Genomic DNA, 23,513 nt, shown 5'->3' on the forward strand with positions numbered 1-23,513 from the left:
ATAAAATTTTACCACAATGACTTGGTCTGATCTCACAAAGCTATGCACTTATTGAAGTATCCAAATTAACCACTATAAGCTTACTTAAATACAATGGAAAGTGAAGGCCCACCTACCAAATTTCCAACACGAGTAAGTTTCAAATCTTCAATATGGACAAAATAGTAAGTACTTATCTAGTGTCCATGATGAAGAGAAGACCCGTTCCTCTCCTCTCCTCTCCTCTCCTCCTTTTCTTATTTTATTTTTATTGATCTCTTCTTCCATTGCAGGAGGATGTGTTTAGTTATGCAACAAATTTAGAAATAAATGAGCATGGCACAAGTTTATCAGATTCCTTGGAGTTGTTATATGTGGACAGTGGAAAGGGCCATGAAGGTGCATCTTGACAGTTAAAAAGAAACAAAGATCTTTGAAAGCATAAGCTGATAGATAACGACGGATTTAGCTTCCTTTATTTTATCCGATGAACGAGATGTTAGAAGCTTCCTCTTCTTCTCTCTCTCGCTCAAATATGAGGTAAAAAGATTGAATCCGTTATGTTGATGGAGAGTTGGTTCCTTCTATCTAATCCGGTTTCAATTTATATTCTCGTATTTTAAAGTTAAGTAATTAATCCTCTCTGCAGCCCATACCAAAGTGCAAATAATTAAAGTAACCCCTGCCATCATTAGTGCTAATATTTTCATATGTATTATGTTAACAGTTAATTAATGATTATAATTTGTTATCAACTGCACCAGGGTTAATATACAAGTTAAATTAAAATTAGGCCAAACTTAAGAGGGATAAAATGTTAATAAAGAAAAGAGAGAGAGAGAGAGAGAGAGAGAGAGAGAGGGACAACAACAGAGGTAATAAGCACTTGTTGAATAAACTTGAAAGGAAAGCTTAGAGAAAGTAAAAAGAATCTCATACCCAAGGAACATGAAAAAGCTAGTTGATATTGACAATACTCACATTACTGCATTCATTGCATCTTCTACTTCTAATCTGGGAGTTTTCTTTTTGGGATAATTATGGAAATGTTATGCCAGTCTCCGATTATTCCCCATTACACCAATCCCTTTATTATGATTTGTAGCTCCGGAATGCCCACGTATTTAATCTCTCTTATTATTTGTTTGGTTGATGATAAGGGGAGGTAATAAAGTGATCGAAATTTCTAGCAAACTTATTATCTAATAAAGTGATAAATGTTGGAAATGTTTGGTAGAAGTAGAAATTATTATAAATTAATGATAATATATTAATATATTTATTAAGGTGAAGAGTCTCTTGGTTTTTTTAGAGTAGAAAAATAAAATAAGAGAAAGTAGATTATATTATTATTTTTAGATAATTCCTTTTTCACTCATTGATTTATCACTCATTTCTTTTTCTTTTAGTATACGTTGATCTTTTGAACTATCAGAAATACCTCACTCCTTTGATGACAAAATCTATGAATTAACTAAATTACCCCTCTACTTATAATAATTAAGTGACTTAGTTAATATTAAATACTTTTTCTAAAGTACCTTCATTGTCCCTAACCCCTTTCTCCCAACCCGCAAATCATTTCTCCTATTTTCCTCCCTCTCGTCGCCTTCTTACCCAAACCCTATAAACAACCACTGATAACCTCCATCCGCTCCACCGTCGCTTCCTCCCTCTCATCCATCCATGCTGCCATCTCCCTCTCTAGGCACGAGGCCCTCCATCTCGAGCTTGACAACTGCCAAGTCCTTGCCAACATTTGGTGCCACAACCTCTATGTTCTGCTAGCTCCGAGCACTCTTTACTGGTCGCCCATCCATTGCCACTCTTCTCGTTACCAAGAGCTTTATGGGCTTGATGACTTTGCGGCTCTAAACGAAGAGGATCGAGATGAAGCCTTGGGTGGCTGTTTCATCAACAATGACAGGAAGTCTCGGAGGCTATGGTTGGGCTGATGACTGATGAAAAGAGGGTTGGTCAAAGCTAGGGTTGGGTTAGGAGGTCTCGGAGAGAAAAATGATCTCTTGGAGGTGGTAAAGATGGGTTTCCTAAGGCATTTGGAGAGAAAGAGGGACAATGGGAGGGCGATGATAACGTCGGGCTCAGAGAAGAGAGTGATGGGGACGTTGGGCTCAGAGAGAAGAGCGATGGGGAGGAGGACGAGAGCGACAATGGGCATGAGGCATTTGGAGAGACAAAGAGCACGGAGAAAAAGGTGACGGTGACATCGGGCTTAGAAAGGAAGGCGACAAGGAGGATGAGGGCAGCAATGGGTGCCATGTAAGGGGTCAAAATTTGTTGAGAAAGAGGAGGGTATTTTAATCCACCTAAAATTTTCTTTTAGCTTGTATGTGACTTGCACATGCTTATAAGGGTAAAACTGTCATATATTTGTGACGCGATTATTACATGGCAACTTATAAGCGAAAATGGGTAACGAAATCCTAAAGAAGAGGTTACTTATAATATTTCTAATAGTTTAGGAGGTCATTGTGTACTAAAACAAAGTTTAATTGGTTATTAAAAATCAATAAAGAGGCTCAAAAAAAATTCTCTCTTATTTTTTCCATCCAAAGACTACAATAAAATAATAAAAAATATAAAAGAATGAGAAAAAGGAAATAACGAAGGTTTAAGAAATGATTCATATCCAAAAATTATCCACGTCCATTTAATTTAGATATAATTTTAAATTTTTATATCCATCAAATATTTATATTTGAATTTGTATTTAAATTAAAAATATGGATCGTGAGTTAGAGCACTATTTTTCACTCCCAAGTCTAGGGTTTTACTATGCGTTATCAATAACTTTTCATTTAAAAAAGAGAGTAAAAAATTCGAACCCAAATAAGATGAAACGTACTGTTTGCTATATCAAATTTCCGAAATAAAACAAGAAAGGGAATTTCACCGCTCGACTCGATACCTCTGGAGCACCATTAGCAAAGGAACGTAAGAGCTCACTCCTCCCTTCCTAAAATCTCATCCTATTTTGATCAAAACCCTAGATCCTATTTCCTGCCAAAACCTAGCATTTAACATACTTGATGCAACTATTTCTCCAAGAAGTAGATGTAATGATGTAATACATGCTTTGTTTGAAAAAAATGTTTCTTTCTGGAAATTAGGCAATGCATAATTCATCTTCGGGTGCATCGGGGAAGACGAAGGTAGGATTGTCGCAGCCCAACGATTCTTCTTCTTTTAAGCGCAAGCGCGGTGTCTTCCAGAAAGATCGTAAGTTTATTTTTCTTGACATCGTGTCATCGGTTCTTTTTAGAGGAGATGTTAAATTTGATAGCATTTTTCTTCTGATTTTATTTGCTATGGATATATATTATATTTATTTATTTTTATCTCAGAATTATATTAGCATCGAGAAACTAAACAGTACATTTAAATATAGCTGTATTAATGCTAAATTATGCTTTCTCATTAACTTCTTTCTTCTTTTCAATTTAGTCTTCCTCCTTATATATTGCTTTCCCCTTTTCTTTTTGGGTCGGTTTGTTAAGGGATTGTAGGGTATGGTTCGGTGGATTATATAATACAAGCTTTACATTCATGTTGCAACATATGAAATATTTGTGTGGTCCTTAACATTTTTACTAATCGCCCTCTTTATTTGCTGCAGTGCAACATATGATGTATGGCTTTGGGGATGATCCGAATGTAAGTTTTTAATTGTTGCATCTCATCAACTACTTTTCTACCTAATTTCTCTTCGTTTAACAGTGTTACACAAGTTTCCAAATTTCCTGTTATATAAAGAAAAGATTTTTCCAGTTTGAACCTCTAGGTTAATTATCGTCATTTATTACCAGATAGAAATATACAAGGAATTCAGTGTTCAGAAATTAGGAGAATTCAGGGTTTGGTTCTGGAAGTACCTTCTCCATTATATTACTCGTAGAATTATGATATATGGGGGAGTGATACTTCTCCCTTTTCTGTTTGCTGACTGAATCTAGTTGCCTTCAATTTTGTTGGACTAACAAGCACGATCATGATAAACATTTTTAGAGGTTGTTTGAATTGTTAGAGCTGCTACTTCTCTTTTGGTTTATCAATTTGGAAACAAGTTCAATGAAAATGATAAAAACGTTCATAGATTAATGTCTTATTATCACCCTTCCTTTGTGCACAAGCCTTTTTCAGACAAACAGATTCTGTAAAGCAGAGTCACTTCTGCCTAATAAATATATTGTTCATTACTGCCCATTGTTACATGTTTCTTTGTTTAAATAAAGATGGTTTTCATCCAGTCGGTATGCTGCATAAATACAGGCATGTAATTCCTATGCTGGTTGAGAGTACTTTGTGAATAGGAATAAAATCTCTCTTTTTTTAAACTAGGGATATTAATCGTTTATTATCTGTTCTTAGCACCTTTTATCATCTTTTACTTGACGAGAGGATTGTCCATTTCAAACATCTTGTTTCTTGTCAAATTTTGAATGAATTATAGCATGTAAAAGTGTGTGTGTGTATGTGTGTGCGTGTGTGTTGTTTGATACTTTGAATAACCTTGTGTGAGAACTACCCATTTTTCCATTATTTTAATTGTCAGTGGCAAGCTTTGTTTTTGTGTGTGCACACGCATGTGAGCACAAGAGCAAGAAGAGAGAGGAGGAAGGGACAGACAGACAAATTGATAGACAGGGAGAGGGAGGGGGAGTGGGAAGTGGAGGGAGAGACATTGAGATGACAGGGAAAGGTTGGTCCATCTGTTTGTATGTGTTTATATATATATATATATGAGGGAAGGTAAGAAGCTGTAGATCAAGGTTGTCAACCAGCTCAAGGTGGTGAACTTCTTCAAGCCCTAGGTGGCGTGCCAAGTCAGTCATGTATGTGTCTAAAGTACATGAAAGGAAAATAATCACGAGTAACCCTAGGATTGGCAAGCTTATGATTTGAATAGCGAATGAATAGTTATATAGAGGAATGTCAATGACTCAGAAAGCCAATAACACAACTAAAGTGATGGTAACATTTATACCAAAGAGTGCCAATAAATGTTAATGCTGCATCTGAAGTCCAAACTCTGAACAATTACTTTTATCATCTTATAATCCCTATAGGTCAAAGGAGAAAAGGTTAATTGGTCAGTCTTTAGATGATCTCTGTGTACTAAATATACTGCTTCACAAATCCATGGAAATATTGTCATAATCACATATATACGGTCCATGATTCCATGGTTTATATACTAAAAGACAAGTAGCTGCCTGCGTGAAAAGAGGCCTTGGTGCTTAGTTGAACATCCAAGAAGGTGATAGCTGCCATGAATAGATACATACAAAACACTAGTTTTTAGGGACAAAACTATCCAAATGCCCCGGGAATCACGAGGGACCTATGATGCAAAACGTAGTGGGGAAAAAATGAAGTAGGGAAATAAGAAGGAAAGGAATGGGGTTTCACACCTCCACCCTAAGAAAAAGATTTCACACCAAAATTCTCTAGAGAACAAATCACACAAACTTTCATTTTTTTGTTCCAAAGGAAATACAACGGGTCTATATATAGACCTACAATGGAATTAAGCAAAAAACACCCTACATAGGAAATAAACAAAAGACACCCTAAATAAATAAAAATCAGAACCAGATCCCTATAGGAGGGATCATCAACTGTCGGCGCCTCCTGCGCTGGTACACACGCCATCGCGTCCTATCAGTGATGTCCGCATCATTCTCCCCGGGTGGGAGAGAAGTCGACTCCGTCGAGTGTGCTGCTCTGCTGCTCTCATACTGCTCTAAGGTATCAGGGTGATGCACCTCCAAATCGTGACGATCAAGCCACGTGTCATCAGATGTAGGTCGTCCTTTCCAACGTACTAGATACCGTTGGGATCCACCTTCTCTAGTTGAAATAATTTCATCATCTAAAATTTTATCAATTTCGTCTGCTGTGTTAGGCGGAATATTGGGAAGTGGAGGTAAAGAGGGTCTCTCATAAACAGGCTCATAGGTAGGCTCAGTATCTAGTGGGTTATCTGGAGTAAAATTTGGACCTTTATAAGCTACTAGATCCTCAATATTAAAAGTAGAACTGATGCCAAAATCACTAGGGAGATCTAGAACATAAGCATTATCATTAATTTTCTTGAGAATTTTAAAAGGTCCGGCACTTCGTGCATGCAACTTTTTGACAGTTCCAGGTGGAAACCGTTCCGGACGTATCCGGACCATCACAAAGTCTCCAACATTAAATTCTTTGAATCTCCTTCTTAGATCAGCTCGCATTTTATAATTAGTATTATTTTGAGCAATTCTGTTACTGATTTCTTTATGCAAGTCATGAATATGTGATGCAAATGCAGATGCAGACTCAGACAACCTATGATAATGGGACATAGGAATGAGGTCTATAGGTTGTCTAGGTTTATAACCATATACTACCTCAGTTGGACTCAGACCTATGGATCTATTAACAGAATTATTGTATGCAAATTCAGCAGTTGGCAGTTTTTGATCCCAGTCTCTTAGATTCTCGCTGACAAGAGTTCTCAGTAGGTTACCTAAGCTCCTATTGACTACTTCAGTTTGCCCGTCAGTTTGTGGGTGGAAAGCAGTTGAATACTGAAGCTTAGTTCCCATCTTATGCCATAGGGTTTTCCAAAAATAACTAGTGAATTTTACATCCCTGTCTGATACAATAGTTTTTGGTAGCCCGTGCAACTTAACGATTTCGTCAAAATAGATTTTAGCAACTCGAGAGGCGTCAAAAGTTCGGGAACAGGGTATAAAGTGGGCCATCTTAGAAAATCGATCCACCACCACAAGAACAGAATCATGCTTTCGGGTAGTCTTTGGAAGTCCAAGCACGAAGTCCATAGTAACATCTTGCCAAGGGCAATTAGGAACCGGTAAAGGCGTGTACAATCCTGTATTTTGCTTTCGCTGCTTAGCAAGTTGACATGTATGACATCGACTAACAAGTCTCATAACATCTCTCTTTAAGCTTGGCCAGAAAAATCGATGTTCCGTAACTTCGATAGTTTTTGCATGCCCAAAATGTCCTGCTAAACCCCCAGCATGCAATTCCCAAATTAAAAATTCCCTTAACGAGGTGCTAGGAATGCATAACCTTCGGGTCTTAAATAGATAGCCATCCTGCAAGATGAAACCATCTATTTCTCGAGTCTCTCCATTGCTTAATAAATTGTAAACTTCATGAAAATCCGGACATGATTCATATTCAGTTTTGATTTTATCAAATCCTATTACTTCTGCGTTCATCTTTGAAAGAAGAATCATGCGACGACTCAGTGCATCGGCCGCTTTGTTATCGGCTCCGGACTTGTGTCGCAAGGTGTACGTGTAGTCCTGGAGAAATTCGACCCACCTACCGTGTCTGGCATTAAGCTTTTTCTGGGAATTAAGGTAGCGAAGAGCTTCATGATCAGAGAAGATTACGAATTCTTGAGGAAGCAAATAATGCCTCCAGTGGCGAAGAGATTGAACCACAGCATAAAATTCCTTATCGTAAGTGGTATATCGTTGTCTAGTTTCATTCAGCTTTTCACTAAAGTAGGCAATCGGATGACCCTCTTGGCTCAGGATTCCCCCTATACCAACTCCCAAAGCGTCACAGGTGACCTCAAAAACTTTAGTAAAATCGGGGAGTCGCATAACAGGGGCTTCCACCATTTTCCTTTTGATTTCAGTGAAAGCTTTAGTAGCACTCGCTGACCACTTAAATTCACCTTTCTTGAGGCATTCTGTTATTGGAGCCATAATGGTACTAAACCCTTTGATGAACCGACGATAGAAGGTAGCGAGTCCATGAAAACTTCTCACGTCTCTTATGGTACGGGGTTCAGGCCACTCTTTAATAGCTTTGACCTTATCAGGGTCAGCAGACACTCCTTCAGATGAGACAATGAAACCCAAGAAAACAACTTTGTTTGTCAAAAACGTACATTTCTTAGGGTTTGCATACAATTGCTCTCTCCTTAAGACAGCGCAGACTTGACGAAGATGATCTATATGTTGCTCCCGAGATCGACTATAGATAAGGATGTCATCAAAGTATACAACTAAAAATTGTCCCATAAAAGGTCGTAATATTTGAGTCATCACTCTCATGAAAGTACTCGGAGCATTAGTCAAGCCAAAAGGCATAACTGTCCATTCATATAACCCATCTTTTGTTTTAAACGCAGTCTTCCATTCATCGCCAGGGCCTATACGAATTTGGTGATAGCCACTTTTTAAATCTATCTTTGAAAAGATCGTGGCCCCTGCCATCATGTCCAGCATGTCATCCAGACGAGGAATGGGGAAACGGTATTTTACCGTTATTCGATTAATAGCGCGGCTGTCGACGCACATACGCCAGGTTCCATCTTTCTTTGGCGTTAACAAAGCGGGAACTGCGCAAGGGCTTAGGCTTTCCTTCAGGAAGCCTTTTCTCAATAACTCGTCAACTTGTCGTTTTAGTTCAGCGTGTTCAGTTGGGTTAAGTCTATAATGAGGCAAGTTAGGAAGAGATGCACCCGGGACGAAATCGATAGCATGTTGAATATCTCTCATTGGTGGCAATTCATCCGGGAGATCCTCTGGAAAGACATCCGAGAATTCCTCAATCATAGCAGTGGCTTCAAAAGGAATCGATTCACTAGGCTCATTTAGAGTTTCTCGAGCCACAAGAATCAGAATAGGAGCTCCTTTACTCATCTCACGTTCAATACCTCTCGCACTAATCAAGCTGACTTTATTGTCGGAGTGGATGGGATCCGAGTTCTTTTCCATCTTACCACCTCTAGGCTGTGATGGAAGAATCTTGATTTTCTTACCCTCATGTTCAAACATGCAGATATTTGAACGGCCATAAATATGCACATCATTATCAAATAGCCAAGGCCTTCCAAGGATAATTTGACCCACATCCATGGTCAATACATCGCACCAGATTTTATCCTTATAAGTCGTGAATTCAATTGGAACCAAACAGCGCTCTTTTATTTCCAGCGTGGTTGAATTAATCCACGAAACCTTGTAAGGATTAGGATGGGAAACCGCTCTCAGATTTAGTTTTGAAATAATGGTGGAGGACACGACATTTATACAGCTGCCACTATCCACAATTACTTTACAATTTTTACCTCCAATTTTCGTGAATGTGTGGAAAATGGAGTTGCGCCTCCAATCATCATTGACTTTAGGTTGAGAGAGGGCACATCGAACAACATTTAACCTTGTGGAGTCTATGTGCCTCAGGCACCCTAGGGTATTTTCTTCCTCTTCATCTTCAAAATCTCCTTCTTCACCGTCTACATGGTGAACATATCCATCAAAGTCTTGCTCGGGGTCTTCTTCGAAGGGTTCCTCAATTAAACTTATTTTATACGGGCTCGCACAATTTGCAGCAACATGTCCATAGCCTTAACACTTATAGCATTTGACCCGAGGATTAATCTTAGAAAAGTCTTTCTCAATGTTTTTACCTTTGTATTCTACCTTGGGTTGTGAAGGGCTAGGGGTAGATCGATTAAAAGATTGACTAATAGATTTGGCTTGATGAGGACCTGTGGAGGATTTATGAATTTGAGTTCTTGTTTCATAATTTCTTGGGATGTGGTTAGGTCTAGACTCCTCTAAGTCTTGAACTAAGCTGTAAGCCTTTTCCAACGTATCAACATTACGAGCAAAAAGTTCACTTCTCAATTCTTCACGTAGGCCAGCCCTAAATCTGGACAAAATTTGCATAGGGGTTTCTGATTCGATCACGCTACACCGAACAAGCAATTCATCAAAGGCCGCAACGTAATCCTTAGCGGACTTACTCCCTTGGGTAAGTCGGTTCCATCTATCTAGAAGCTTAGGGTAATAGGAAGACGGGAGGTATTTACGTTTTAGTTCATTTTTCATGTCAACCCAAATTTCAATTGGAAGCTCACCCCTAATCTCACGAAGAGTCTCAACGTTGGTCCAGTATTGATTTGCTTTCCCAGTCAATTTCATGGCAGCAAACCTGACTTTACGGATTTCCGACATATCATACCATTTAAAGTAACGGTCCATGTCTTTGATCCAGTCCAAGAAGTGTTGCGGATCTAGACGACCATCAAACATCGGAGCATCAATTTTGATGCTTCGAAGGTACCGTTCATCAGGATCTCGCTCATTCCCTTGAAAATGTTGACGAGGTAAAGGAGTGGGAGATTCACCACGTTCAAGGTCAGGGCGGTGATTATTTTGAGGAGCGGTGTGCTCACGGGGTCTTTCTACCCTATATAGTCGTTCGTCGGTCACCCGTTGATACCCAAGCAGAGTATCTTGAGTATCCCTGACTTGTTGAGCTAAGGTACCTAGTTGTCCCATAATGTCGTCGAGCTTCTTACTAAGTTCGGGATCCATACTGCTACTGCTGGACTCACTAGAATCACTAAGAAGGTAAGCCTTACCTCTACGAGTTGGCATACACTAATATACAATGAATGAGTTATGTATTGCTTTATATATTTTATTTATATATATATATCCCTTTTTTTTAATCTTTTTAAATTTATGCTTGCTAATTTAAATAATGTTCTAACCTAATGGAATGCAGACGTCTCCTATATTTAATCCAAATACAAATGTCTTAATCTAAATGATATGAGATGATATGCTATGCAATCAGGAAAATTTTAAAATGAATACTTAATTGAATTTAGATTTTCTGTTCAGGAGGTTCAAAGACTAATGTCAAGACTAAATGGTTTTTAAACAAAAGTCACATTAATAAATGCCAAACCCTTTAAATTTCTTTCCAAAAATTAAGATAATGCTAATATTCTATTTGGCACTGTTCATCTCTTAATATCAGGACTAAAGCAGATAAGGTTTCTATGTAGTCTCTCCCTCACTATATGTGGACAACAGGAATTGATAACAGTTTAGAGATGATACTAAAAAAGAATGACCCAAAAATATTTAATACATTGAAAAGATCACATACCTGACCATCTGAAAACAAAAAGAATTGAAATTAACTAATTTGTCTTCACCCTTTTCTTCCTCCTCTCACAACGTGTCCCTGTTCATGTCCGGGAGGGAGTGGTCAGCAACAGTATCGGCGACGTCGGCGGCAAAGTCCGGGACAGTGGTGGTCGCCGTTGACTACGGCAGGGAACGAGGCACGGGAGATCACGGCGCGGGCGTCGGCGTCGTCAGCGATGGCTGCAGACGTCAAAGGAATGGCGTCGTCAGGTGGAGTGACGGCGTCAGGTGGCGTCGTCGGGTGGAGTGACGGCGTCGTCGGGGCGAGGCAGAGTCAGGGCAGCGTCGTCGGGTGGAGCGACGGCGTCGGGTGGCGTCGTCGGAGCTGCGCTAAATCAGGGTGGCGTTGGGGCAGCGCCGGGGCGGCGTCGTCGGATGGAGCGACGGCGTCGGGTGGCGTCGTCGGGGCGGGGCAGAACCGGGGCGGCGTCGTCGGGGCGAGGCAGAGCCGGGGGCGGCGTTGGGGCAGCAGCGACGGCGTCGGGTTAGGATTTTGGTGTGAGGTGAGGGGAAGGTTAGGGATGAAGTTGGGTAACGGGTTGGGAGGAAATGATTAAGGGGTTGTGGGTTTAGTCTAATAAAGTTTGGGTTTTGGGCTAATGGGTTTTGGGTTTGGGTTTGATGGGTTTAATGGGGTTGGGTTGGTTTTAAGTTAGGGAGGGAATTTGAAAATTGGAAATATTGGAGGGATGAAAATTAGGATAGATAGGATTTGTTGGGATGTTAGAGAAGAAATAGGAAATTTGGTAGGAGGTTTAGGGGAAGAAGGAATTGGTTGGGATTTAATAAAATTAAAAGCAAAAATGAAATTTTCGAAAATTTGAAACACTGATTTTTTTTTTTATTTTTTTTACAGCAAAAGATACGTGCTGTTTCTTTTTTTTTTTTTTTTTTTCACAGCAAAAGATACGTGCTGTTTCTTTTTTTTTCTTTTTTTTTTTCTAAAAACAAATAAAAATAACGATGGAAACTAGATAATGCAACAACAATCAAATTTTTTAAGAATTTGGAATCTTACACGGTAGCGATTCCTCTATGACAACAGATTTTTGTTGTTCCTCGTCGATGGTAATTTCTTTGCTCGTTGTACGCCGGATTTCTTGACGTTTCGATGTTCGTGGAGCGATTGGTCGTGCGAAGAACAAATGTGGAGCGGCGTAGAACCCGGGAGGAGGGGCGTCCATAAACTAGGATCCTTCGCTCTGATACCAAAATGATGCAAAACGTAGTGGGGAAAAAATGAAGTAGGGAAATAAGAAGGAAAGGAATGGGGTTTCACACCTCCACCCTAAGAAAAAGATTTCACACCAAAATTCTCTAGAGAACAAATCACACAAACTTTCATTTTTTTGTTCCAAAGGAAATACAACGGGTCTATATATAGACCTACAATGGAATTAAGCAAAAAACACCCTACATAGGAAATAAACAAAAGACACCCTAAATAAATAAAAATCAGAACCAGATCCCTATAGGAGGGATCATCAACTGTCGGCGCCTCCTGCGCTGGTACACACGCTATCGCGTCCTATCAGTGATGTCCGCATCAACCTAGGCTGCTCACCTTTGACAACCTTAACATATAACAAGCAACCTAAGTATAGCTCAAGAGAAGCAAGAACTATAGGGTCTTGAGGGCTCCTTGGAAGTAAGGCTATCAAAAAATCCCGTGGGCTCGGCTTGAGCTCTAAATGAGCCAAGTTGATATATTAGGCTCGAAAATACTATCGAGCTGAGTTGAACCAGCACTATCTCACTCAAGCTCGGTTCGATTAGGCTCATATAATATATATATAACATGTTTAGAATTGTTGGATGTTAGATCCAACGGTTAGTATGATGTGTATAAGTAAATAAAACCCTAGCCTGCACCTTCATTTCCCAAAGTTCCCATTGGCCAAACCCTCTTCACCACTGTTTACCATCGAAAAACAAAACGGTGAAACCCATGCCATCACCTCCCATGCTCGTCTTCCTTTGAAACTCATTTGCTCCTTTCCCTCGCCCTCCTCCTCTTCCTTCGAAACCCATGTCATCACCTCCCTTGCTGAGATTGGGATCTCATCCAATGGTGGCCCTTTGTCGCCATGGCGATCTTGGTCAATGAAGGCTGAATTGGTGGTGTCTTCCTCCGTCATGAGATCGATGAGTTCAATTCTAGTGCTCTCCTTTGGTTTTTCTGGGGCTTGGATTTGGAGAATTTTTTTTTCCCTTATATTTTATTAGTCTTAGTTCTCAATTTCCTGCTTATCTCTATTAACCTTATTGGAGCGGGTTATAGTGCAGAATTTTATTGTTTGTCTTTGGGGTTATGATGATGATAATGGAGAAGTCTCTATTGTCTGTCATAATAGAGGGACAAGGAGGTGGAGGAGACTCCATCTTGGCCACACTAAATTATGGTATCCTACTTATTGCTATGGTGTTCACAATGTGTTTTATGGGGTTTCTTATGGCCTCTAAGTATATGAATATCCTTCCAGCTAATTGTCAGAATCTTCTAAATGAGTTAAAATTTCATCTTTTCAAGTATCCTTTTGGTATGCTTTTCCAGGGTCAAATCGGTCTCTTTTGAGGTGAGGGTTTTGATCAAGGAGAGAATTTTGATTGAAGAGTTAGATTCACCATGGGGTTCGATTCTTCACTGGTCACCACTCACCGAAATCCTCTTCACCCATTTAGCCCACGAGCTATCGAGTCGAGCTCAAATCTTATGAGTTATATTTCTATACTAAATTATACTTTTGTTATGTTTTAAAACTTGCTTTAATATATTGTTATGTATTCTGATCTTGTAAAGTTTAGTTCTGAATTCTATTCATATCATATCTTTTCCAAATACATAAATATTTATATTACTTTATATTTTTGTAATGTTTATATTTTTATAGTTCAATTAGGCTTTATATAAAGCTAGATTCAATGATTAACACTTGAAATTGCTTATTGATCGGCTTGTTTAGGCTCAAGTTTGACTCGAGCTCGAAATTGGCTCGAATTAAAATAATTTTAACTCAAGCTTGATCACAAATTTATGCTCAAAATTATTTTCAATTCAATCTTGATCAGAGCTAAGCTAGATCAAGCTCGGCTTGATTACACCCTATTATAAATATATGTCTCAACTTTTGAAATGATCATCAGATCGGCTTCTGAAATTAATAGTGACTTAACCACTGTTGTTGATTTTGTAGCCACTTCCGGAGACTGTTGCACTAGTGGAGGACATTGCTGTTGAATATATCACTGATATGGTAAGTGTGGTTCATCTAACTTTAATTACCTTGAAAATGAAAAGTTACATCTGACATTCTAAATAAAAGATAGGCTAAATTACCTAATTTAACTCAGTATCACAGAAAACATGTGGTTTTAGCTAGATAAGTGACACTGCTATTTCTAATATTAGCAAATTGTTGACTAGGTCAAACTAAACACACCCATCACCCTTTTTTATGCACATTCATTAACATTTTTCTTATTGTACTCCTCTTTTTATGTGTTAATAATAGTAATAGTTTCTAACTCTAGTGAATTATGCTTGTGATTTATCTCTTTTGAATGTTTGAACTTCTGGCAGGTGCATAAAGCTCAAAATGTTGCATCAAAGAGGGGGAAACTCTTGACTGAAGATTTCTTGTATCTAATTCGTAAGGTATATAGCACATTGATGTTTCTATTTTCTATTAAATGCTTGATCAATATGTCCTTCAGCGGGTCACTCATGGAATACTTTACTTTCATCTTTGAACATGATTCTCATCATCTTATCATGATAATGCATATCAGATTTTAGTTTATTTACCATTTGGACCATGCCATAAAAATTATCTCAAACTTTATGCTAGCAAGATATACTTTATAAGATTCTGCATATATTGACTTGCTCATTGTTCTTATGATATGGTTCTGAACTTTTGAACTTCATATATTGGTGCCACCTAAGCAACACGCAGCATAAGATATCCTTTATTAGTAGAGCATGCATACCCACTAAGGCTAGGTAGAAATTAGTGATGGCCTAAGATCTACTTTTTTTTCTTCTTGATAGAAATGTCCAAAGAAATCGTATAAACATTTTTCAAGCTATCAAGTGAATATTCCATAGATGATAAGGAGGTTCCTTTTGTCTTCTCAAGTTATTTTGCCAAAGCACCATCTGCAACATATCGCCTACTGTACCAAGGGAACAGAGCCCACTAAAATTCATGATCATAAACCTTCTATAAATACTATGGTTTCTAGTATTGCAATAATATATTGTAGATAAATACTTGGGGCAGTTATCATTATATACCAATAGGATTATGGGAGGTTATCCATATCATATTTAGAATGCCCTTTAAAAATATCAATATAGTCATATACATGTATAAATCAGCTGTAAGGTTACTTGAATGGCATATTTTTATTTAGCTTTCATCAGTGGTATCAAGAAAAATATTGTGCTAAATACTTGTACTCTCATATTACATAGCAGTTTTTTTATTCTAGAATATCTTTCGCCGACTCAAAATTATTTTCAGATGTTTTACATACTTCCACTCAAGATTATTTCTTGTATATGTGTTTTGTTGAGTAGGATAAACCAAAGCTCCGCCGTTGCACTGAATTGCTATCCATGAACGAAGAGCTTAAGCAGGCAAGGAAAGCTTTTGATGTAAACGAAGAGAATCTGGCAAACGCTGACTAAGGCGATACCTCTGAAATAGTATAGTGACCCAGTTTTGTGTTCAGCTTGTGAAATTAAAGGTTATGTTCTTGTATACAAAAGATATCCTCCTCAAGAAAAGTGTCCCCATTTTGTTTACTGCAGAATGAATATCTCTTCTTGAAATGTGATCATACTGTAATACTTTTCCTTTTCTTGGTTCAATTGGACCTGCACAGTATCCTTGCTCGCAATGAAGCTTTGGATATTGGATTTTGAATAAGATGCCATAAAAAGATCCATACAAGATTTGTAGGGATAAGGTTGTCGCTGTTACAAGTTTTTTTAGGCAAATTGGCACATATTCTTTACATCTTTAAATATTTTTTTCCTATATTTTGATACCTTTTCTCCTACGTGGAATTTTTTCGTCAGTTGTATCCATACCTTCTCTACCACCACAGCTTTCAGTGGAGGAAACAGATTAAAATCAAAAGGTGTGAGGTAATTCAAAAAAAGTAACGAACAATGAACATTAAAGATTAACAAATCCGTCTCCCTACCAATGTTCATAGATTTAGAAGTACAAAAATAAACTAGTATCTGGAAATTTTTAGGAATATTTTGCTCTTTATTTGAAGGTTGAAACTCGTCTATTCGACTGGTCTGACATGATACCACAAACTTGGTGGAAATATGCTTATTACAATGACATTACCCCAGTCACCCACAATCACTTGCTAAACCCCTTCTTCCTTCAAGAGAGATCGGTCGAGTTCATTTTATCCAGCAAGAGGTTTCACCTTCAGTATAAATCAGTGATTTAATTTGAGTTGTTATCAAGTTGAGCAGTGATTTAATTTGGGTTATCAAGTTGAGCCACGTTACTGCTCTGAAATATGATAATTGATTGATTGCTCAAGGATTATCATAAGAAAATTCAAATCACATATTACAGGGTCAAACTTCAACTCTGAAAGCCTAAATGAGCAAGCCTTCAGCTCTGCATGGTCAAAAAATTCATTTTACCTACAACTTTAACCACTGCTAAATATATTACCCTTCTCTACATGAATTCTCATAAGATTTAAAGCAATGATTGCTACAGCCAGGAAAAGAAAGAAACTAGCCAGTAGTCATTTCTTTGATGACCGGAAACCTCCAAATCCCATCATGGCAGCAACGTCAGGATCGACATCCTCTGGTTCATCTTCTGCAGCCTTCTCTTTCTGAGCCAAAATCTCCACGTTGTTAGTGACCAAGATTATACTATTAAGTAATTAATTGCAAACAAGAGGGAAAAAAGACCAAGATTAGGAAGAAATGATGGTAGACATAAAGCAGCAAGGAAGTGTATTTTTGCAGAGTCCAATTCATGTATTGAATAATAAAGTATTGCAAGCAACATTTAATTGAGGCATGGAACTGGTGAGACAAAACTTCACAATCTAAGCTACAGAATTAATCCCAATACAACATCGGCAAGTAATGGCAAATCCACTTACGTCTTGCAGACAAAAGTCACAAACTATATACACAATTTATCTTAGAAAGTTTCAATGGTATGATAAAAAATTTTGGTAATATTAAAGCAACAGAGATTGTGCTCCTGCTTTGCATTGTGAGACATTACAGTACAGAGTTCTTCAAGCCTAAAAGTAATCTTGGTTGTGTGTATAGTGTGATGGTAGATTATTATCAGAATTTATTGGATCCAATTGGCCCATACCACTCTGTAGCGCCAAGTTATGCCATCTACAAAAAAAAGCAGTGGCAACCGTACTCACCTTCTTCTCCTTCTTTCTCTCTCGGCGTTGACGCTTTCGCTCTTCCTCCTCTTGCTGTTGTTTCAGTATCCTCTCATCTAAATCTGAAGCAGTAAGAACATATCCTTATGTCATATGAGAGCATAAACATACTCTTCTTGTTTTGAAGATTACAGTGATGTTATATCAGGCCAAATAACATGGTAAATGTTTTTAACTAACAATTATTATATCATGCTGAGATTTTAAGAGGTCATAAATTTCCTTACCTTGCTCAGTGAAGCTACCTGGAACTTTCCGCTTCTTAAGCACTTCGAACCTTTGTTGAACCTGCAGAGGAAGATTATTTTAACAATAATATTACTATATAATGTATGATGTGCCATAAAGTGGAACTTTACGAAAGCCAAAAATATCAAGTTACTAATGTACCTATTATTTCTGCAAAATCATACGAGAAATTAAGAACATCACTTTTTGCCTATGAAATACTGTACTTAGCAAGGTCCATATTTTCTAAAAGCAGAAAAGAGTGATTTTATTTCAAGCATGGTGAAGAACACCACAATATATAGTGAATTCCAGCAATATTATCACATAAATGAGTTTGAGATGGATTCCGGCTTGGGTTGTAACAAGTAACATATTGGGATGTTCAAAGTGCAAATGGCTTGTAGATCACTCAATAAGTCAATAGATAAATATATAAATATATGTCAAAATAAAATTCTTCTCCCATACAGCTTGTTACCCCTTTTGTGCTAGTAAAATGTAATAATGCAGTATTTGGTATGTTACACAAAACCACTATTATTAGAAAGTTAAGCAAGTCGATGCACAAGGAAGTTTTCTGGTTAAGATCAGTTGGCAATAATACCTGTTCAAGAGATGCCCTCTCCACCCGCATAGACATACCCAAAGCTCGCTGATCTGTGTGTCATCCAAATAAACAAAGCATTAGTTTAATTTTAAATAATGCTATGCTCAAAATAATAAAACTACAATTGTGGGAACACTTACGTTTCTTTCCATTTATGTGGTCAAGATAATTAGCTGAATCTTTGACCACACACTCGCAAACTGAACAGTAGTATCCAGCCTGCAAAGACAAAAATGTCACCACAAATTATAATAATTGTCTTGCATTACTCCTCAATTTCTGTTTAAAAAGCATATACTCGGAGAAGCAAGAATATGAATTTTTTAAAGACATCACACCATATATCTCCAAGGACCTAGCGCTTGGAAAGAGTACACAAAGTACTCAAGAAAAAGGATGACTTCCTTTGCCATGTCAGCCAATGGTCAAAATTTCTAGTAGTGAAGGCCTAGAGGTTAGAAGTGGTAATTTCCAGCTGGTTGTTTTAGTCTAGGTACCACAAAGTAACTTGAATCTAAATAGAACAAGCAAAGTAAGGAAAATGCAGACAGTAGGAGGATCATGACTCTTAGGCATTATTGGTAATAGAATCTTATTATATTGAAAATCACAGAATAACAGTTTATCCCTGTTTTTTCCCAGTAAACCATGGACCCTCGCATACATGTCAGCCTATTACCTACAGGAGGGATATGAAAATATGATCTCCATCAGAACAGTTCACCTCAAACTTCGACACACATATATATGGGGATATGCTCACTTTTTTGCATGTGAAAGACTATGAAAGCCCAGAATTACACTTGTTCAAACTTCTTAGTAGCACCACCTACTAGCTGTCATCGCTCATCAGTATAACTGTATTGCTAGTCTGCTGGGAATGTGACTTAAATCATGTCCCTAAATGATACCTAAATGCCCACGAAGAACGAAAGGCAGGCAGGATAGCATAATTACACTTTCTCACAACTTTTTCCTCAACTTTATACCATGTTCTAGAAAAAAAAGTTCTGAGATATCTGGTGATAAAGAGATTTGACATTTGTGAAAATCACCAGTTGTGCAAGTTAAAATCTAGCTAAAGCATAAGAAGGAAGGTAGGGATCTACTTCATTTGATAAGAAATATGGAAATCTAGTTGTATTCATCTAATGATAATTCAAAACCATACGACCATAGTAGAACTCCTCCTTAACAATGATCAAAGGTACAAACCTGCTGGCTAAGTGGAGCAATTGGGGTGACCACCTGCAACACAAAATAAAGAAATATAAGAATCTAGAATGTACATTAATGAGCAAGATCAAAGTTATTCACTATTCTACATCAGTGAAGAAATACTTTTATATTGCAATAAGTGTTGAAGCTTTGACGATGCAAGTTCTCCTAGATCCTCTGTTAGCAGAATTGCAGATAAGTAGATAACAGTAAATACAAAATGAACACATAGAAATAACCAGACATGTTCCAGAGGAACTACTTGAGCAATACCAAATTGGACTTAAAAGATAAAAATCTTAAAGAAACAGCTATATATTCCAACAAACCTGAGTCTTGCCTAGTCGTGACTCAAGGTCGACTTCATAGTCCCGGTGCTTCAAGGGCTTCCGTTGGACAGGAGAAGTTTTATCTATCAACACCAACACCAACAAAAGAAGCATGAAAAAGGAAATCGATATGGCCTTCTAATCACAAAACAAAAAATATGTCAAGAGAATTGGGACATTCATCACCATACCCTTAGATTTGAATCGGCCCTCATCCTACAAAACCACACAACAAAAGTCAGTTAAAAAAGTAACCAGAAGAACAAAAAAGCATTCAACTCTGGAATGTGAATTTACCTTCTCTTCCTTCTCTCGCTCTCGGGCTCGTTCCAAGAACTCTTCTTTGTTCCATTTCCTTCTAAAGGTGTTATCAACACCACCTGCCTAAACACATAAACAAAGAAGCAGCATGTGAGGCTAACTAAATACATCAATATGCAATCAAGAAAAAAAACTGATTCAAACCAAAATACTTACATTACTCCCAGAATGAGCCATTTTTTCTTCCTTGGTCGGCTACCCACTCCGTTCCTAAATCAGTACACGACCAAATTAGCTGCAAAATAGTATCTTTTGAGATCAAACACACCGCCATGGTTGCGTTTCAAATAAGCGTATTAAAGAAAACCTAAATCCCTAAATGAGATGAAAGAAAATTGCTTCTTATTTCTTCAAAATTATAGTTTAATTTCGTAAAACCGAACTTTCTAGGGCTTAGTAGAATACACTCTTGTTGTCCACAATCATTTGCTCAAACGCTACAAACAGGTATAAGATCGAGAAAGTAACCAGAGGGGAAAAGACTCGTAGGTGATAGAAATCAAAGCATACCGCAATTAATGCCGGAACCCGGAAAGAAGCCCTAATTTGAGAAATCGGAGCTCTCAACGAGATCAGGATCGCGATCGTCGGAGTCTCAGAGAGACGTTAAACGTTGTGGCTTGCCAAGGTCACAAGTAGAGATGTTATCGGGTCGGATGCGGGCGGATAACAGTGACAGTGAATCCGTCCTCCTCCTCCATCGCGGCAAGAGGTATTCTTAAGTATTAATTAATAATATTATTTATATCTTAATGTGCTCACTGATTTACAAATTAGATCATTATTTAGCTAATCATTTATCTTAGTCTAAATATGTTCAATAAACTATTATTTTAGTCTAAAGATGTCAATAATTATTTATTTTAATATTAAGATATTCAAGTGAGGGTCTATTACAGTTTCAATTGTGTTAAATTGTGTTAAAGATGATTATATTTTACTTGATTGGTACTTTTTTTCTTTATTGTTGCATGTAAAACAGAAGACTTTGTGGTTCTGACTTGATAAATATATTTACTTGCTTGATAAATCCGATAATTTCAGATAGTTATTCATCCTACTTCTACTATATACTTAGCCTATTAGCATCTATTTTTATTTTGTACTAATTAAATATTACAAGAATTTAAGTAGTACTTATGTTTTTATTTTTTTTATGTAGATGTCAAAGTTAGTAACTAAAAATCTTTTTCAATCATATGATGTGTTAGTGAAATGAACCAATTAAAATTGATCTTGATGGAATGTAATGAAACCAATAAGAAAAAAGAAAGTAATAGTAAAAAAAACAGAGCAGAAGAATTTTGGATGTGTGGCTGTATGTCAAGAGGATTAAAGTAAAAGAAAATAAAAAAGAAGTAGAAAAGTATCGGTGTAACATTTGTCCATCAATATTTAATATTCTTAAGCAATGCACCACTTCACACATAAAAATATATAAAATTTTGCACTAATTTATTAGGCAAAAGATAAAAAATAATTCATTTTGCTTTTCCATCTGGTGTTATAAGGGCTTCAATTATGGAAGAAAATTTATTTCAAAACTGTTTTATTAGGATACAACCAAACTATAGCGAGAGAAATAATAGCAAAAATGGTGATGTTACATAAGTATCATTTTAATATGATTGAGCATACATGGTTCAATATTATTTTGAAGTTTCTTAATCCACGTTATGAACAGATATCAAAAAACACAATTGAAGAGTGATGTTTTTATGAATCTGAAAAAGAAGAAGTAAAATTGTTTTTGAAATGAACTAATAAAATTAGTTTGAGTTCAAATTTATGGACCTCAAATTAAAATATTAGGTATATATATCTTTGACTGCTCACTTTGTTGATTTTAACTAGACTTTGCAAAAACACATTATCAATTTCTGTCAATTAAAACCTTCACACACTAAAGTTGCTATTTCAAATGCTATTATTGATTATTTAATTATTTGTGGGATAGAGGATAAAGTATTAACTATTACCTTAGACAATACCTCTACTAATAGTGTTGATGCTAAGATTATTATGAATAACTTTTAAGTTAGAGGAAAGTTATGTTTCAATCAGTTTATTTTTTATGTTAGATGTTGTGCTCATATTTTAAATTTAGTTGTTCAAGATAAAATCCATGTTATTCAAAATGTCATTGAAAGTGTTATATACAGTGTTATTTACTTAAAAAAAAGTTCTTCGCGTATGTATAATTTTGATGAAATTGCAAGACAAGTATTTGTCCTTATTTCTAAGGGTTTAGCTTTAAATGTTGTAACTCATTGAAATTCTACATATATTATATTAGAGTATGCTTTTGTATATAAAAATATTTTTAAACAATATACAACGAGATATGCAAATTACAAATGACTACGTTTAGAAAATGATTCATTTAAAGCTGTAAAAGTTTGTGAATTTCTGAAGAAATTTTATAATGTTACTCGAGTTATCTCGTGGAATTTTTTGATTGATTTATGGAAAGTAAAAGAAGTTTTAAATAAAGGATCAAAAAGTGAATTCTACTTTTTGAAGAATATAGATATAAAAATGAGAATAAGTTTGATAAGTATTGAGAAGAATGCGATATGTTATTTGCAATGGCTGCCATATTAGATCATCGATTGAAAATGAAGCTTGTTAATTTTATTTTTCAAAAAATATATTATATTTCATAAGCCCAAAAAAATATCTAAAAGGCCTACAGAGTGTTGTATACTATTTTTGATTCATATGAACTTGAAAATACATCAAGTGCAATAAATAAAATGAATGATGTATACTAACTTTATAAGAGTGGTGATTTGATTGGTACTGCTAAAGAATTAGAGGGTCAAGCAGAGAATAATTTTTTTTTGAATCAACAAATGTAATTTAACCTCTGAAATTTGAATTAGAAATATACTTAGAAGAGTAGACTATGAGTTTCATTGACAAATTTGATACTAGAACGGTGGAAACTAACACGTTAAAGTTTAAGATATCTTAAAATATTATTGGTCAATTTGCATATATACTCGATGTACTTATTTGTTACTAAAATATTCTAATTTCACATTAACTATCTACAAGTCATATTAAAATTGTTATCACTGTAGATCAATTACCATGCTAATATAATCTGTCTCTTGGTACATTTATTCAAAGAAATTTTTAATTGTGGCTTTATAGTTTGCTAATTTGCTTTATTTTTGTTATCTTATTCATTTATAATTATAGTTTATTGTAGAGAATAGTCAAGACTTAGAATTTTCATAGTTTTTTTTCAAATTTTAGCCATATAATATAAAAAAATTTGATCGCAGAAAAAGAACTGTGATGCGAATCAGATTAAAAGCCAAAAGGTTTTAAGATTTTTGCCAGTCCAATTCCAAAAGTCAGAAA

At 36.5% G+C, this 23,513-nt stretch overlaps 2 protein-coding genes across 3 annotated transcripts; one reads left to right on the forward strand and one right to left on the reverse strand.

The window, feature by feature from the left end:
* Window positions 1-2,812: 2,812 nt before the first annotated feature.
* On the forward strand, window positions 2,813-15,963 carry LOC140770458 (transcription initiation factor TFIID subunit 13). Its single transcript, XM_073111664.1, has 6 exons — window positions 2,813-2,934; window positions 3,111-3,219; window positions 3,617-3,654; window positions 14,171-14,230; window positions 14,557-14,631; window positions 15,559-15,963. The coding sequence occupies exons 2-6, from the start codon at window positions 3,114-3,116 to the stop codon at window positions 15,667-15,669; spliced, it is 390 nt and encodes a 129-aa protein (XP_072967765.1). The 5' UTR covers window positions 2,813-2,934; window positions 3,111-3,113; the 3' UTR covers window positions 15,670-15,963.
* Window positions 15,964-16,533: 570 nt separating this feature from the next.
* On the reverse strand, window positions 16,534-20,747 carry LOC140770255 (uncharacterized). Of its 2 annotated transcripts, none has more exons than XM_073111349.1 (11): window positions 20,652-20,747; window positions 20,298-20,351; window positions 20,118-20,204; window positions 20,012-20,036; window positions 19,821-19,903; window positions 19,489-19,521; window positions 18,414-18,492; window positions 18,271-18,323; window positions 17,663-17,723; window positions 17,415-17,497; window positions 16,534-16,856 (listed from the first exon to the last, which is right to left on the reverse strand). In XM_073111349.1, exons 2-11 carry the CDS (start codon window positions 20,316-20,318, stop codon window positions 16,764-16,766), a joined length of 618 nt encoding a protein of 205 aa, XP_072967450.1. In that variant the 5' UTR covers window positions 20,319-20,351; window positions 20,652-20,747; the 3' UTR covers window positions 16,534-16,763. The 2 variants fall into 2 exon arrangements, with proteins under 2 accessions (XP_072967450.1, XP_072967449.1); XM_073111348.1 differs by having other exon boundaries at window positions 20,298-20,376; window positions 20,652-20,744.
* Between the last annotated feature and the right edge of the window lie 2,766 nt (window positions 20,748-23,513).

This window comes from Typha angustifolia, chromosome 11 (assembly GCF_048772165.1).
Source record: "Typha angustifolia cultivar Huaian chromosome 11, ASM4877216v1, whole genome shotgun sequence".
NCBI classification, from domain to species: Eukaryota; Viridiplantae; Streptophyta; class Magnoliopsida; order Poales; family Typhaceae; genus Typha; species Typha angustifolia.